Source organism: Mchenga conophoros, linkage group LG23 (genome assembly GCF_057382185.1).
Source record: "Mchenga conophoros isolate Kocher_MC1m ecotype Shallow Benthic linkage group LG23, M_conophoros_male_GT1.1, whole genome shotgun sequence".
Classification (NCBI taxonomy): Eukaryota; Metazoa; Chordata; class Actinopteri; order Cichliformes; family Cichlidae; genus Mchenga; species Mchenga conophoros.
This window is the reverse complement of record NC_140547.1, coordinates 7,069,406-7,085,667: the sequence shown is the minus strand read 5'-3', so window position 1 is coordinate 7,085,667 and position 16,262 is coordinate 7,069,406. Positions and strand designations below refer to the sequence as shown.

The 16,262-nt window shown below is 40.8% G+C and overlaps 1 protein-coding gene across 3 annotated transcripts in view; it reads right to left on the bottom strand.

Moving 5' to 3' along the window:
• The window catches only part of ralgps2 (Ral GEF with PH domain and SH3 binding motif 2), a 73,702-nt gene that overhangs the window by 33,810 nt on the left and 23,630 nt on the right, over window positions 1–16,262 (bottom strand). For 2 of the 3 annotated variants that reach the window (XM_085266501.1, XM_085266503.1), the window contains exons 3-10: window positions 16,159–16,209; window positions 15,130–15,260; window positions 14,753–14,860; window positions 13,994–14,044; window positions 5,231–5,314; window positions 2,295–2,384; window positions 2,099–2,191; window positions 1,417–1,543 (exon numbers count right to left, since the gene is read on the bottom strand). In XM_085266501.1, the coding sequence (XP_085122627.1) occupies window positions 1,417–1,543; window positions 2,099–2,191; window positions 2,295–2,384; window positions 5,231–5,314; window positions 13,994–14,044; window positions 14,753–14,860; window positions 15,130–15,260; window positions 16,159–16,174 (700 nt within the window). In that variant the 5' untranslated portion in view covers window positions 16,175–16,209. The remainder of the gene's footprint in view (window positions 1–1,416; window positions 1,544–2,098; window positions 2,192–2,294; window positions 2,385–5,230; window positions 5,315–13,993; window positions 14,045–14,752; window positions 14,861–15,129; window positions 15,261–16,158; window positions 16,210–16,262) is intronic. The other variant, XM_085266504.1, reaches the window with a different exon arrangement.

Sequence of the window (16,262 nt, the reverse complement as noted above, 5' to 3'; positions counted from 1 at the left end):
TGTTACTCAAGAACATTACTCACACTCAAATGTTGGAATAAACCACCTTGCACCTGTTGTACAAGCAAATACAATAACTCTCTAGTCACCCATTTATTCCTCGCTTTATATCTACATGAATCAATTTTTAATTTACAGCATATGAGCAATTTGGATAAAACATGTGGTGTTGTGTTGAGTCAGCAAAAATGCTAAAATGGAAATCTGGACTTCCAACTGCCTTTTTTTTTTAATCCAAAGTTTATGGTTGGAAATAAAAGTGCTTTCAAAGCAAAAATCCTACATCGCATCAGCTTCTCTAGCTTAAACCAGACCAACATTAACTTTTATTTCATCTTTTGCCATTGTTGATTTCTAGAAATCAAAATCAGGCAAAAGTGCTAAGCCTCATCATTTCTTTAGATTTTGAAAGGAAAATTGGAAATGGGTGTAGTGATTTTTTTTTTTTTTTAAATGAGCAAACATAAGTGGAAATACAGTATAAAAAGACAAAAGGGGTTTTGTCTTCAAAAATCCGTATTTGGTATGACCAGTTTTATTCTTAAACACAGTCTGAACTCTTTTAGCTCAGCTTTCTGGTAATTTAAGTAGTCTTCAGGGATAGTTCTCCAGGCTTCCTAAAGGACTGTTGTACCTCTTGCGCGACCCCGTCGTACATACCGCAGATGATCTGAATGAAAGCTTTCAAGTTTGGATTCATCACTCCATCAGACCTGTTGCCACTGATTTTCAGTCCAGTTCATGTGTAATTTGGCATGCATCAGGCGTTTCTCCCCGTTTCTCTTTCTTAAGAATGGCTTCTTGACAGCCACCCATCCACTGAGACCATTACTAATGAGGCTTTGGCAAACAGTAAATGGATCGACTGAAGGGCCAGATGTACTCCACAGGTCCTGTGTCAGGTCTTTGCTGGATTTGTATTTCCTCATTTCATGACTTTCAAATACTGTTCATCTGCTGTTCATCTGAGATATACGTTTGACTAATAGCTCTTTGGATATCAGCTTTGGTGAATAAGATACTGTCAAATTGTTATCTTTAAGCACTTTTCTACAGGCAGTGTGTCACAGCAACACAAAATGTGTCCCCATCTCTTTATATATGTCCATCCCTTGGGTTGGATGCCTTTTTGTGCTTACAGGGTTCATAGCTCATTGGTTTTACCGGGGGGGGGGGGAATCCATCTGAACATAGTCTGATAGCAATTTAACAAATTTTTCCTCCAACTACCATTTCTTCCTCAACACAAGAGAAAAAAGCTTTATTTCTTGGAAGTAAAATATAAAGAAATGAGGGGGGGTGCAAGCTTTTTTGCACAGACCTATATTAGACTAAAACTTCACCTTTCGTAAGAAGGGGGAGGGGGGGGGTGCAGTAGTTACCCGCTATGCATGCATGTAGATTTGTGTCTGTTACCTAGGTATGGTATGCAAGAAACCATGCTCTGGCTGCTGATGTAGTCTCTCAGGCGTTTATAGTTGTCTTCTTTGGACATCAGGTAATCAAGCCGGTCAAACGTTGCCTTGTCCTTACGATTAAGTAACTACACACGAAGACAGGGATAAGGAGGGAACAAATTAGGGCTAAGATGTACAAGTGGAAAGATTTTACCATAAAAATATTTTTAAAAGAACCTCCTGTGGTTTTGCAGACCAGAGTTCAAGAAATTTCCAGCATTACATCACAACATCATTATGTTATTATGTAACTTCTACATCTTCGCTGAGAACACTGACAGACATGTTTGTAAAACAGACACTGATTTAAAATTGAATAATGAATTCAAAATGTTCACCATCCATAAAGATCGTGTCAAGTTCGTGTACAGATACTTGGCATTTCACTGAGACGCTGACATCTTTCTAAAAGTAATCAGAGTTCAAGGGAAGTGTATTTGTTAACGTCTCATTTTCCTTGTGAAATTAAAGTTTCTGAAAGTTTTAACTCTTTTATTCATTACGCCATGTCACTTGTGCTACTTTTATTATTCTCCATTTATGTGTCCAGTGTTTTGGTGCAGGCTTTGGGGAAATTCCTGCTTATTGACAGCACTCTACTAATAAACTTGTGACATCAAAGCACAGCAAATATTACTCACCGCCCAAGTTTTGGTTAGCCTGAAGATGGGAGCACTTTGTAACGCTGACACCACTGCCATTACCGCATGGAGGTTGTTCATGTCACACAGTTTCTGTGAGTAGTAGTAGAGTACATCAAACATACATGAAGTTGAATTGGTACAGCAAACATTCGTGTGGATAAAACAAAGTCATGTCCTGGGTGGACTTGTGTACCTTGGCAGTGCGAATATACAGACTCAGCACCTCGGCTCTGATCTTCAACGTCTGTGCATGGAGGATCTCTCGTACCACCCAGAAACTTGTCTAGAAAAGAAAAGAAAACAAACAAAAAAAAAATACTCACAAACAAGGACTACAAATGACCAAGTATTACAGAAAATCCCTTTCAAGTAGGGACAAAGGGTAGTTCTGCTTCACAAAATCTCCTGATTTTGAATTGAGAGCCAAGACTTCAAGACCTGTGTGACAACTCTTAATTAAAACGGTTATAAAGCAGAGCAGCAGAGCGCATGGCAAACTGCAGAAACGCTACATTAGTCGATTGGAAATTAGCTCTAGAGTAAAAGAAAGACCTTCAGAGAAAAATCCAGCTGATGCACAAGGGATACGCACGACAACTCCTGATACTTCAGCTAAGAAAGCAGGAGGAAACAGGGAATACGTGTCTTTAGAGTAGTTGGCTAGACCGAGAATGATGTCGGAAACCTGTCTCTTTAGGGAGAGCGCTGGCAAACCAGAGCTCTGATTACACATGCACGCAGACAGACAAGTCAGTGAATCAATCAGTGTTTAAGCTCCTGGGAGAAGAAGAGAATGGAAAGAGGAAAAGGGAGAAGAGTAAAAGAAGAAGAGGGGTAATGGGAGGGGAAGTTAGCTTCAACGCCACAGGGCTCTAAGGGCTTCAAAGCCAACAGCTGTCTGCACATTGTGTTCTGATAAGAGACGAAGACTGACCATCCCTACTGTTTCGTCGAACACAAAACTCTTTATCTCTTTCAGTTTCTGAATTACTTTCTGACTTTTCCACTTGCACATTAACTGGCTTTGCCTATGTGGTCAACGTTCCTTTTTGTGTGTCTCCATCTACAAATTCAGTGTGTGTGTGCGGCAGCTTCACTGTGCTTTTAAACAGTCAGGCTGTGCATAAATCCTAACCTATAGCTGTCTCTGCAGACTTTTTCCTGGAAACAGCACTGAGACTTGTTTCAGAGGTGAGGTGAGGAGCTCAGGAGTGAACAGATAAATTCATTCTCCCTCACCATGTCCTGTCTTATAAACACATATTACTATGAGGTAGCATTGACAGGAAACAGAGCCGTGTGCTTTTAATTTTCACTGTTTCACATTAAGCTTTATGGGAAAGGATGATGAAAATGGACAGAAGACACACAGCACAGATGGTGGACCCCGACTCCACTGGCGTCCACTTTAATATTCATCTACTGCTTTGAGGAAATGACCTCCCATAAAGAAGCAGCTCCCACTTTCAAAATGAAAAACTGAAATCCTGTTACATTTAACTTTCGCCTCATCTATGCAGTAGAAAAGACTTTCCAGTAAATGACTAAATTTGATTCCAATCTGGGAGCAAAGCATGCTGTAGCTTCACATTTAGGTTCCTCAGCGGTCTAACTTAATATCTGAGGTCAATCTGGACGGAGCATGGCTCCAAAAATCACGATCCCTTTGGGGTTCGTTACAGAGCATGTGCCTGTGTCTGCTTTGGCCTCAAAAACTGTGCAATGATGAGATCACTCATGACAACAGCGCTCTAGATAGTTGCATTCACAAAGTGCTCAAGTGTGCCTGAGAGAGGGCTTCCCAGACAGGGCCGTGTCTGTAAGGGTATGCCTTGAAACAACGATGATGTTTTCGGGACTGTGTTTATGACCGTATCAATGCCTCCAGATGGAGCTACAAGGCCCCAAGATCTCAATAATCATAAATAAGAGGAAGCAGACAGATCCAAACATGAGCTGATATGTGGAGTGACCAACTAATGACCTGAGGAGAGAAAAATAAAGGATCGAGACCAAGATTTGGCTAACGATGGGAACCGCAGCTGATGATGGTATGATCCAGATGTGCTGCTAACGTATGTTCCATAGTAAAGATGAGTACGGGAGGGGAAAAAAAAAAAAAAAAAATCACAACAATTCTAATTTGTTTAGGTTCATGACCATTACATCTTTATTAACCATCTGATTCCTTGTTTATTCAATAAAAAGGTCCCAATTTGTCTCTACAGAAAACTAAAGAACGATTAAAGTGCACTCATCATATTGTATCAAATGAGCTAGCCAATTCTTTTCTGCTTCACTGGCTCCGAAAGCAGTGTGCCAACAAAACAAAGACCGGAGGACAGAGAATATGGCTTTAACTCAATTACGGGGCTTTCTGGGACTCTCTGTCCTCCCAGTCCAGGTTCCATTATCCAAAAAGCTCATTTTCCTTGGCTGCCGGCAGCTGTGTGTGTTCAGCTAACATCTTGAATCCCTGTTTGGGGTGTGCTATACATGGAGAAGTTTCCACAGCAACGCATTCCAGTTAGATAATCTCATATTAGTACTGGAGGGCAGTAAAGAGGGTCCCAGAGGAATTTGGCAGAAACACTGGAAGTGGATTAAAGGGCACCGCTACCCCTTGAAGCATTACCAACAACTTCCTGTTTGATGATGTCACGGGGCACTGAGGGATCAAGCCAGACGCACTCCTACAAGCACACATGCAAAACCCCATGAATGCCAGAAAGAAGGAAAAACCAAGGACAAGAAAAAATGAAGGGGGAAAAAAAAACAAAAGCTACTTTTCCTCAAAGCAGCATCACCTGGGGACCATTTATGATATATATAACTCTGTCAATAGCAGGGAGGTGACATAAGGGACTATAAAGAGCTGCCATGACAAACAGTTTAAAACAACCACCTCTGGGAAAGCAAAGTTGATGATTTGGTACATGGAAGAATGAAAGCAGGGGATGCGGTGGAAAGAAGAACTTTATTCCCTCCATTCCTGGATAGCCAAGACACATAAATCTATAAACTTAGAGCAGGACTGTTTCTCATCCTTTTTTCCTTCTTTCTCTGTTGAGGCTTTAGAATGATTTGAAATAAAAGGGCAATAAGTGTAAATGGTGATCCCCGTCTCACCTGGTTGAACCTGCAGGTAAAGGCCACAACATTTGGAGCAGAGCTGTGCTTCTCCTTCTTGTTCCAGCCACAACTTGACAGCTCCTGAAATCACAGAATCGGGGAAATAAAGATTATGTAGCGAGTCACAGATCTTTTTTTGCATACGCCAGCATTTTATTTGATGTATTTAACAGTCTAGTCAGGGTCACACTGTGGGGAGAGTACCAGAGGTAGGGAGCACAACGTAAGAGGAGAAAAACACAGATGAGAACGGGAAAACCGCTGAAGACAAGATCGAGGCAAAGGTTCGGACAGATTAATGAACTGCTGCCCAAAACAACATGTTCTTCATCAGTAAAGTCTGCGCTTTCCACTGATACACGTTTTCATCTAGACGAGGATCTTCAAAAATAATTAGTCTCCTGAACAATAAATTGATGGATACAAATTACCTGCTGGTAAGCTTATCCATGTTCTAAACTCACCGCTTTCGATAACAGACAAACAACACCTCAAGGAAGGTATTAGCAACAAGCATTCAAGGATTCAGTGAAGAACGAGGACAGCATGTTGTAAACAATTGCCTTTGACAACAAATGAGTGTAAAATGAATAACGTCAACTTTTCTTTAAACTGATGCAAAATGTGTGCCTCTCAATCCAGATGAATATTATCAAAGACTTAAAAGGATTCTTCGTAAAGGGGTGCAAAGACAGTCAAGACCAGACAAAAAAAACAAAGTAGCAAAACAGAAAAAACTTAAGTGTTAGCTTCTAATCATTGTTTTTCTAGTCATTTTTCCTCTTTTTGTGTCATTAAAAATAAATCTGATGCTCACTTCAACCAACTGATGGCAGTTGTGCCGTGGCAAAACCAAAGCACAGAACAATGGTAACAATTTAAATTAAGACATTTTGGTGCAAAGGTGCAATTGTTGCACACTGAGGATTTAAATAAGCACAAGCAATGTATTTTGCTGAGCTTAAAAACATAAAGACACTAAAATGTAAAAGTACTGACACACATGTAAGAGGATGTAATTAGCACTGGAATGGCTTTTGTCATCGTGGATCATTTTAATGTGGGCAACTGAAATGCCTGCTCACTGATTTTCTGTCAAAACATTCTCAATTAATCACTTCAGCACAAAGAGGAGCAGCAGCTTCAGCTGCTTTGGAAAATAATTAGGGTACATGTTATTGAAAGGGAAAAAAAGTGATTTTTGGAAGGTAAACAAAGAAAATCCCCTCCTAAAAGACCAATTTCTTTCTGAATACCAGGCCAGAGTGAGTGTGGCTTTCTGCTGATGTCCTCAGCGATTAGGTAAAGCTGGAGACCACACACTGCACTGCAACAGGAACCCGGGACCTCGTATGGCCCCTGCAGGCTGTCCACAATCCAGGGACACTGACATAACAGTAGGAAAAATGTTGTGCAAGCTCTCCTGCTAATCCCTGCCAGCATGGCTGAGTTAGGCTACAATATAAGCAGCTGAAAGAGACTGCTGCTCCCCCACACAATACCCCCTGTGAGGCAGTCAGACTGTCTGGAAGTAGCAATCTCCACCCAACTGCTCGCAGCTCCCTGAACTGGACCGTATCACCGTGTCTACTTCTAAAGAGAAGCTGTGCTCGTTCAACGGTGAGTCTCCAAGCTGAATCCGCCGGTGGGAGCAAAGATACAACATATCAAATACAGATGTTAAAAGCAGACACTCGTGCGTGGGCGAGGTGATGCTTGGGATCCATTTTGCCTGAGTCAGGATGAGGATACAAGTAAAGGAAAAAGGAGTGCAATGGAGCAAAGATGCAGGCACAGCAGTGAGGCTGTAAAATAAAACACTGCAGAAACCCTAACACAGCATCTTCCCACAAGGTTTTATTAGACCACGCGGGGACTCCGGTGTGTTTAACTGTGCCGTCCCCGTCACAGGATACAGCTAAAATAGTGCCCTAATTGTTTATTTTACATCAGTCCTTTTCAAATAATTGCTTCCTTGTGTCCTGACATAATGCCAATCATTTTTCTCTCCTTCACTTCCACATAACTTTGGTGATGACTCCTAAAACAAACACACAGTTAGGAAGTGGTAGCGCTAGTGTGCTCAAACCACCACTTGCCCACCCAGGTAGGCTGAACACCTGAAAAGGGGGCATACAGACAGACGTTGGTGTTTTGTCGTCACTCGGGAAGGCGACAAAATTTAAACAACTTGTACAAAACCTTCATCACTAAACCACCTGGGCCAGTCTTCTAATTTAACCACCCATCCGTGTTTGAAATCATTTAAGTCCAGTTTCCTCATGTGAGACCATTAGGCCATTAGGATTTTATTCCCTTTATTTTTCCTAGGTCCTTTATAGCCTCATTTCACACTAAGGCACCACAAACTCTGACAACAGTTGAGTGTTTGGAGAAGGGCTTTCACAAAGCAGCTCTGGTAAGGAGAGGGTTTAAAATTCTGCAGTAAAAGAGTGCAGTAAAAGAAAGAAGAAAAAAAAACGTCTGCTACGCCAAACCACAGACAGCCTGTCGTTTCCACACGCTGGTCTGGCTGAGCAGCATTTTCATTAAAGAGCAGTCCCGTGGGGCTGATAGGAGCCAGATACATTTACATTGTTGGGTCTGTACACTTAAACTAAGAGCTGTTAAAGAAATCTGAAGTCACCTCTGGCTGAACGATTGATTATACGACCTACAAGTGACAAACAATAGCCGAGGTGGTTTAAAGGGTATCATCAACCAAAGACATTAAAATAAATGAGACACCATCATCAGCCACAACAATCTTAAAACTTCTTAAAAAACGGACCATATACATCTTCATAATCACCAAAGTTTGACTTGGTTTGTTTAGCAAAAGCTAAATAAAACGATAAGCTGCTGCTTGGCCACCATTCGCGATGAGCTCGCGTGAGCTATCACAGCACTTCCTTTTTTAAAATTCTTTTATCTACTGGAAACCTGTGTCGAGATGCAAGGAAACAGTTAAAGCCCACAGGCCAAGAAAGGAAGAGCTGATGAAGATGAGAAACAGAACGGAAAGAGAAGTAACATGAGAAAGGGGAGGCAGTGAAACTGAAATGAAGCTTGATAAAAGCAGAGAGGAGACTGTAGAGATAAGAGTTTAAGTGACAGGAGGGCCGATACTGGACTCTGGTTGTCTGTGCGCCGATCGAGAGTTTAGAATCTATTGATTTGCTATTTTGTTTCTGTTGTCTTAAGACAAAAAAATAAAAAAATACATTCATCTCAGACAGTCATGAACTATAGACTTGGCAGGAACTCAAGCCAGCAGCAGCAGCCCCCATTACCTGGCTATGCACACACCGTGGAAAGAATTACTTTTCTAAAAGTACATTTATGTAATTCAGTACACGCATTTTATGCTTTATTATACTCAAACCAGAAGAAGCCGTGTTGCTATAAAGAAGACATCAAACTGTATTTGTCAAAGATGATATATGCTTACACAAAAATCAAATATAATTAAGACCATATTGCAGTAAAACTGGACTAAATCATCTCTGACAATGGAAAATTTGTCCATGTGGTTCTTCTGTCTCTACTACCAAAGCATTATTTTCTCCAGCTTTCATTGTGATCAACATGTCCAGATCATCATGCTGACAGGCTGCAGTGTAAAAAAGATTTCCCCCGGCGTTTGTTGTGCAGCAATAAAAGTTTAATCTCTACATTACATTACTGTGCAGATCTACAGGGACCTACAGAAACTTTTACGTGATGCTTCTCTTATAGTTGTAATTGTATGGACAGCAAAAGGGGGGGAAACGTTTTAGAAAATGTTACTTTATCTGGCATCCAGGGCTGGAAGAGACTAAGCCAAGATAGGCCTGAGAAAGACAAACATAACTTGCGTCCAACTACAAGTCAGCCTGTTCTGAGGATTTCTGCTCTGGGTTCTCAGACGTGAGGATCTGACATACTTTTCAGCGGTACGTAAAATGCAATCTGATAGTTCCCTGAGAATTGGAGCAAAACCTGCCAGCCAAAGCCACAAAATTACGTACTTGGCTGTTGTCATGACTGTGTGTTAAAAACAAAAAGGCAACCCTCTGCCTCTCAATCCGCTCTGCATCACTCAACTACTTTTCCCCCGCAGCTTTTATTTCATAATATCCAGCTGGAGATCTGATTATGAAATTAGAAATACCCTGCTGGGACTGAAAAACTGAGAAAACGAAGGGTGAAAAAGTCAGCCACTGTCACTTTATTTCACCTAAATTCATCTATAATTTACCTTTTTTTTTTTTATTTTACTTTTCCCCCTTTTGTCAGCTGATCAACCATACTATAGCAAGCAGCTATACATTCCAGTTCAAACAATAAACACCAGCCAATGCTAAAATCCATTAGTAGTCAATACTTTGTAAGTTCAAATGAGAGAAAAAGATTTGCAACAAGACCCCCACATCCATTCCTCCCGCTCTCTCTGTGATCCATCTTGTCACTTTAATGGCAAACCAACAGCCAAGGAACATAACAGAAATTCATTTGGGGGTTGTAGCTCAGTCTGGTCTGCAGTATAGATTATTTTACCATTGAAAAAAAATAAATATCTTCTGGTGTTTCCATTATTTATACCTGTGCTCCAAACTGAGCACAAAGACACTGACAATGCTCTCAAGCTCTGTTAATTTCTCTGTGTACTGCATTGATGAGGGTCCATTACGTAGTGGAAGTAAATTACAACAACCCTCAGGTCTGGCAGAGGTTTATGAGCTGTCACTTACGCATCATAAGAAGCAGATGTGTTTACATTCTGTGTTTGCTGTGAAGGACAGACATGTTATACTCTGATCTCTTAAACCTAACGCTCACGCTGCTTTTCCAATCAAAAGATAAATAGAATAAACTATGTTTCCTGTTCAAAGTGGCTGGCCAGACATTATAGCATCTCTCCACACCATTTTTGCTGTATATATCCACGGGTCCCGTGTAATCTTTTATAGCTATTGTGACAGACTTATCTTTTCTTCTTCATCCAGATAACTTGGCTAGACCTCTCAGGCTCTCTCTTTACGTCATGACCAAGATACACAAATTACTGAGAAGCTCTGTTCTACTATAATATTGTCTGGGGCAAATATTGCAAGGTCATGCCAGAATATCTGCTTGTGTGTCATGTATGCATGCAAGTTTCTCTCTGTGGCCTACTGTCTCACACCAGCTCTCACATTATTATGTTAAGACAGTTATGATGTGTTTATGGAGAGAGGAAAGCAAAAAAGCTAGAACACAAACACCAAAAGGTCAAGTCACAGCTACTTTATGGTCATTTCAGCCAATTTAATTTAGTTAGGGAAGTTATTAGTTAATTAAGTGCAGGACTGGAAGAACAGAGCAGCTCAACCATGAAACTGCTATTGGACAAGCTTGGATTATCTAATGTAAAAACTGCCATAAAGACATCTATAGGAAATTACATTTAAAAAAAAATTAAATCAAAGCATTTTGCTTTAAATGCACCATTTAAAGTAATTTCCTTCTGCACATCGATACGACTTCAGATGCTTCCGCTAGGTTTAGTTCTCTCCCTGGAACACAATCACCACCAAGTGCACATTTCCATTGAACTTGCCCAAGGAGAAAACATCGAGTTAAAGGGAAGGCTGGGTCAACCTGACCCACTGAGAATCACTTGTGATGACAGATGATGAGATAAGAGAGCTGGGTCTGTGGTTACGAACCAGAATGTAAACAGCCGTTTTCTACATCCTGAGACATTTCAGGTAGAACCTTTACTCCAAAGTACTGGAATTGTGGCATAGGTCATTAAGCCGTCATGCACTGGCACAGAGTATTGAGTCATCTCTCGCCAAATTTGGCTCTTTGCAACTCTGTCCTGTTCCATAAAAAGGAAATTTAAGTTTAAAGGGCAGATGAGATCCAGCAATTAGTGCAGACGGGCACGTACAACATGCTAGTGCCCTGCTAGAGGTCATTTTATAGAGCTCATCCTGTTCCCCATTGAACAAAGGGGCAGAAACCGTCCCACTGATGGGTTTTGACCTTCTACAGCCCTGTCCAGCTCTCCTAGAGTAACTGCCTCTCTCCATGCTCTTGAGACCATGCCAGGAGACACGGCAAACCTTCTGGCGATAAACCGAATATTGATGTGCCGTCCTGGGGAGCTGGAGTACCTGAGCGCCTCGCGACACTGACTTTAGCCAAATGCAAAACTAGTCAACACTCAGAACAGATGAGAAAGGAAAAAAATGATAGTGGCCGCCACCCGTAAAGGCATTCCTTTTTTGGGTGTTGTGTCTAGTGGACCTGCTGTTAATTTCATTAACACTAAAACAGTTGAAACAGATTAACAACCCCCTCTGCTACTTAACTGACCAGATCGATATCCCAGATGTTTAATCGAGTTCATGCTATACATCGATTAAAAACTTTTCCTTTAATTTTTTTGAGGAGCGTAGGTTTGGGGGAGAAAAAGAAAAGAAAAAAAAAGGCAAGATTACACAACTTAAGAAAAAAAAAAAAAAGTAATTTAACAGTTTCCTATTTGGCCAGTGAACAGAGCGAACTGGCAGGAGTGCCTGAACACACACGCTTGGTTTTTTTCCTCCATCATGTGTCTGTGAGGAGGGAAAGAAGGTTGACAGCACTGGAAACTCTCAGTTCTGTTCAAGCATGGACATGTACTTTTTTTTTTTCAGCAAGTTTCCTGAAACAAAAGCACAGTGAGAGCATAAAAAGCCTTACCAGTCCACTCTACCACCTGCCAAGATCCTGCTGGGTCACTCTACATATGGTACACTACGGCATTCATCACCCTCTCAGCACGCCTCTTCAATCAGGGCAGTGGCTCCTTTCCAAATGCCTCTAGTTCACTTTCCCTTCGTTCCCACTTCACGTCAGTCTGCAAGGTACTTCACAACAAACCAAACACGACAGACAAAGCCTGCTTCTACTAAGGAACTTCCGTCTGTTCTTTTCCCTTTTTCCACTGCTCAAACACAAACTATTTGCAAGACGCAAAAGGGCATGTTGTACTATATGAAGCCTAATTCATTAAAACGTGGCTTGATATCAGGCCAGAAAGGTTATGAGCTGTTAGAAATGCAAATGTTGCACATATGCCACAGCAGGAGTCAGACTAAGCCACGCTACAATGTGCTTGTGGTCTGTATGCAGTTTTTATAAGATCACTGCGGTCAACCTTAAACATAGGTTATCCATGTCGGTCAGGAAAGGGCCTGACAGCCAACAGGGGCAAATCATGAGGTCTAACGTTCACAACAGAAAAGGTGTGCAAGAATACGCGAGATACAGATGGCCTTTTTTCGCATAACTGACATATGACAAAGCGTGGGAGCTGTGATCACAGTGGCTTACTATTGCAAAACATGACAGTTAGACATAAACCACATGTACCCTATGTATGAAAGGGAAAAGGAAAAACATGGCAAGGGGGAATTCCTAATGTATAATGTGGTTTAAAAGTCTGGGGGCACCAATGGAGAAACTTCGTATGTACAAAGAAGTTACCTTGGCCACCACCGTAATTTCCTATGTTCATTTTTAATTTATTAATCGGTTTATCATGACAAATAACAAGCTTTAAAATGTTTCTAAAAATGCACACCGAGTTCAGATTTGCTCTGTCCCCTTCTCCTTGATGACAGTTTGCACTTGAACTTAGATGGATTCAAGTTTGCACAAAACCTAATAACCCATGTTATCCCAGCATGATCTGACCATGACCCAAAGCACTTGGCAGTCTGAGTTTAAGTGCTCCATAAAATTTCAACAAGTTTGTGGTCAGGCATCTGTGGAGGAAAGCCCATGACAATCAGCACTCCCTGGATCTGTTTTTGTAGAGAGGGACTGATATTGCAACGGGCCAGTGACCCCAAACAACATGAAAATGCAAACCAGAGGCAGGAGCATGACTGATGACAGGAATACCGCTGCTCCTTGGAATACACTGACTGCACACTGGCCAAGTGTCCGACTCCAAATTAGGCAAAAAATATCGACAAATTCGAATATTATGACTAGCCTTTTTATCACAGGTCTTTTTCTTTATCTCAGTCATCTCTTTACACACACCCTTCAGTTCATGGCACAAATCTCTTGGATTTGTTAGTAGACTACTTTTTTCCAGTCATCCACTAGAAATACTGGTTACTACTACAGGGTTTTAACTCACTGAGCTCTATCTGTGATGAAGTAATATTTCTATCTTTCAGTGAATAAAATTAGCACATTCGTGTTGTATTTGTGTACTCGTTTTGGTTGGCTTTGAATACAACTGATCCAGCTGCTACGCCCCTCTTAGAAACCCGTCTACTGTCTTCACGTTTCACTTAAATGGCCACTGCTAGTTTTGATGCACCTTTTTTCAAATTGCTATTCTAAACTAAGTGAATGTCAGAAACTAAATATGGCAATGCTTAAGTCTAAGATGAAGTTATTTATTATAATCAACAAAGGGCACAAGTTCATTTGTTGAACAAGGTACTCAAGTGTCTTCTGAAGTTATAAAAGCCAAGTAAACCTGACGCTTAACCCAAGTTAGCTAACATGCACAATGCCACAAATTTGCTTAAATTAAATTGCTGACAGAGAGTGCAGTCTTACATTTTCAACAATATATATGTGAAAACGTTTTTAAAGATTTCAAATGCCCCAAAGGACTGAAAGTTGCTCATCAGTAAAGCAAAAAGCTCCCTTGAGTCCTCCCACTCAGTTTAAATAATTGTCATTCCGTTAACATCGTTTTTCCTCTCCACATTAACTGCTCACCTCTGGCTGGATGGCTTTGAACACAGGAGCATCCATGAGTGTAATCTGGCCCTGAAGGAGAGCAAAAAGGCACCTGTTAGATATACTTTGGTCAAATTGAAATATTTACACAAACTAACGTTTGTCACAATTCCTCTAAGTTCCATGTTGTCATAAAGAAGGTTTATGTAATAACAATTCAACAACTGAAATGCTGATTTTCCTTGTTTTGTTTTTTTAAATTGGGCTTGTGATAATGCACAACCCATTACTCCTAAGACTCCTTTACTTACCTGACACCACCTTGAAAGACATTAATATAACAGGGATTGATTAAATAAGACCAAGAGTGACCTCTTGTGGTGGAATGGGACACAACAAGACAAGCACACGTATTTAAAAAAGCTTGCAGACGTTCAAAAGATTATGTTCTTTTCATGTGAATATCCTGTAAGGTAAAGCTAGTTCGACAAAAATGTGACATTGTTCTGAGTTTCTTTTTTTACTAGTATTATTATTTTTCCAAAGATGACACTGAAAAGTCACTGAAAATGGGGCAGAGGCAGCTGTGGGAACTGTCAGCAGCTGCTTGCCACTGCCAGACATCATCAATTATTACTGATGCAAACTCTGACCCCATTTCCCCCTCCATCACCCCATCTCCTCCCGTCTTAAGTCAGCACATCGGATTTTTGCTTATATGCACATTTATAACCCCTCATTTATGCAGGTTAATCAGAAAAGAAGAGACTGTAACAGAAACGCAGAAAATTCACTTACTGCATATTCCTCAGGAGTGACCTTCAGCACATCGAACACAACTGCGTCAAAACTCTTCTTCAGCTCTGATGATGCCTTATCACTAAGAGATTCTGAGCTGCTGCTCTTCTGGAAGTCACACACACAGAAACACACACACAAACTGATGGCTGGGCTTCTGAGAATTGGATTACCAAATGAAAAAGAGTGGTGATGTTGGTAAGGTTTTGAGATTTGTAAAATGAACACCAAGAAAAACTAAACATAATATATTAAAATGTTATTATTTAATATGTCAGCTGACTAATACTAATATCTAATAATTATACACGAAAACCTTTCATAGTTAAGCTATACACAGGCTGCATTTTAAAACACTGACGTGGATGAGGCCTTACCTCAGAGACTGTGGCAGCACTGGTGGAGATACTGGATTGGCCATTAGGGAGGTCCATCATTCCCACACCATCTAGCTCTAATGCAGGAGACCATTCATCATCCTCAGCTACAGCAAAGCCCGCCCGGCCCTCTGACAGAAAACATATACAAAATATATGACAGTGAGCAAATTGCGCACGATATCCTGATCATTAATAGCAGCATTCAAACTGCTCATCTTGCGAACAGAGCGCCATCTACTGGTTGAAATGGGTTGATTTAGACATACTGTCGCAACTACAAGGAAAAATGTACCCTCTCGAAATTAGTTATGATGTAAAGAAATGCTGGTTAAACGGTTGTGAGGTTCAGCTATCGGTCCAGAATGCCTGTGCACACCATATGGATGTGCACATTTATAGTCTGCCTTTACTATGCTTGAGGAAAGACGGGACAGAAGGAGCTTAAGGTGAGCATTAGGAAAAGATCTTCTGTGAAAGGGGCTTGTGGTCCGTAAGTGTAAACAGCTTACCCGACCAATTCACTGGCTTCCATCCAGGCCAGATTTGCTACCAAACATTTGTCTTTGCTGTTGTTTTATCTACACATTGTTCTAAAGTCTTAAAACCATTCTACGCTTTTATTTTCAACCTACATATAACTATGTAAACGTGTGTGTGTGTGTGTGTGTGTGTGTGTGTGTGTGTGTGTGTGTGTGTGTGTGTGTGTGTGTGTGTGTACGCACGCACACACAAAGGGGTTATTCAAGCGTTTAATAATAATAATAATAATAATAATAATAATAATAATAATAATAATATGAACTGTAAATATTAAACTGGAGACAATCTAATCCTCGTACATCACTGAGTGATATATTATTAATATTCTACCACAATTTAATATTCTTGTCTGCTCAGCACTGAAAACACCTTGGAGACCATTATTAGCCAAAAGCACACTGAGAAGCAATAATAAAAAATAAGGAGCTGCTCAGAATACCGAAGGCCAGCAGAGGCCTGCAGGTGTGTGAGCGCCTGACTGCCTACTTGTTTGTCTTTTCATCAAGTGGCCTGTTCCATTAACTTCCTTATACAGTTCTGCCGAGACAAGACAAGACAAGACAGATATACCAGCAAACGCCGGCATATCA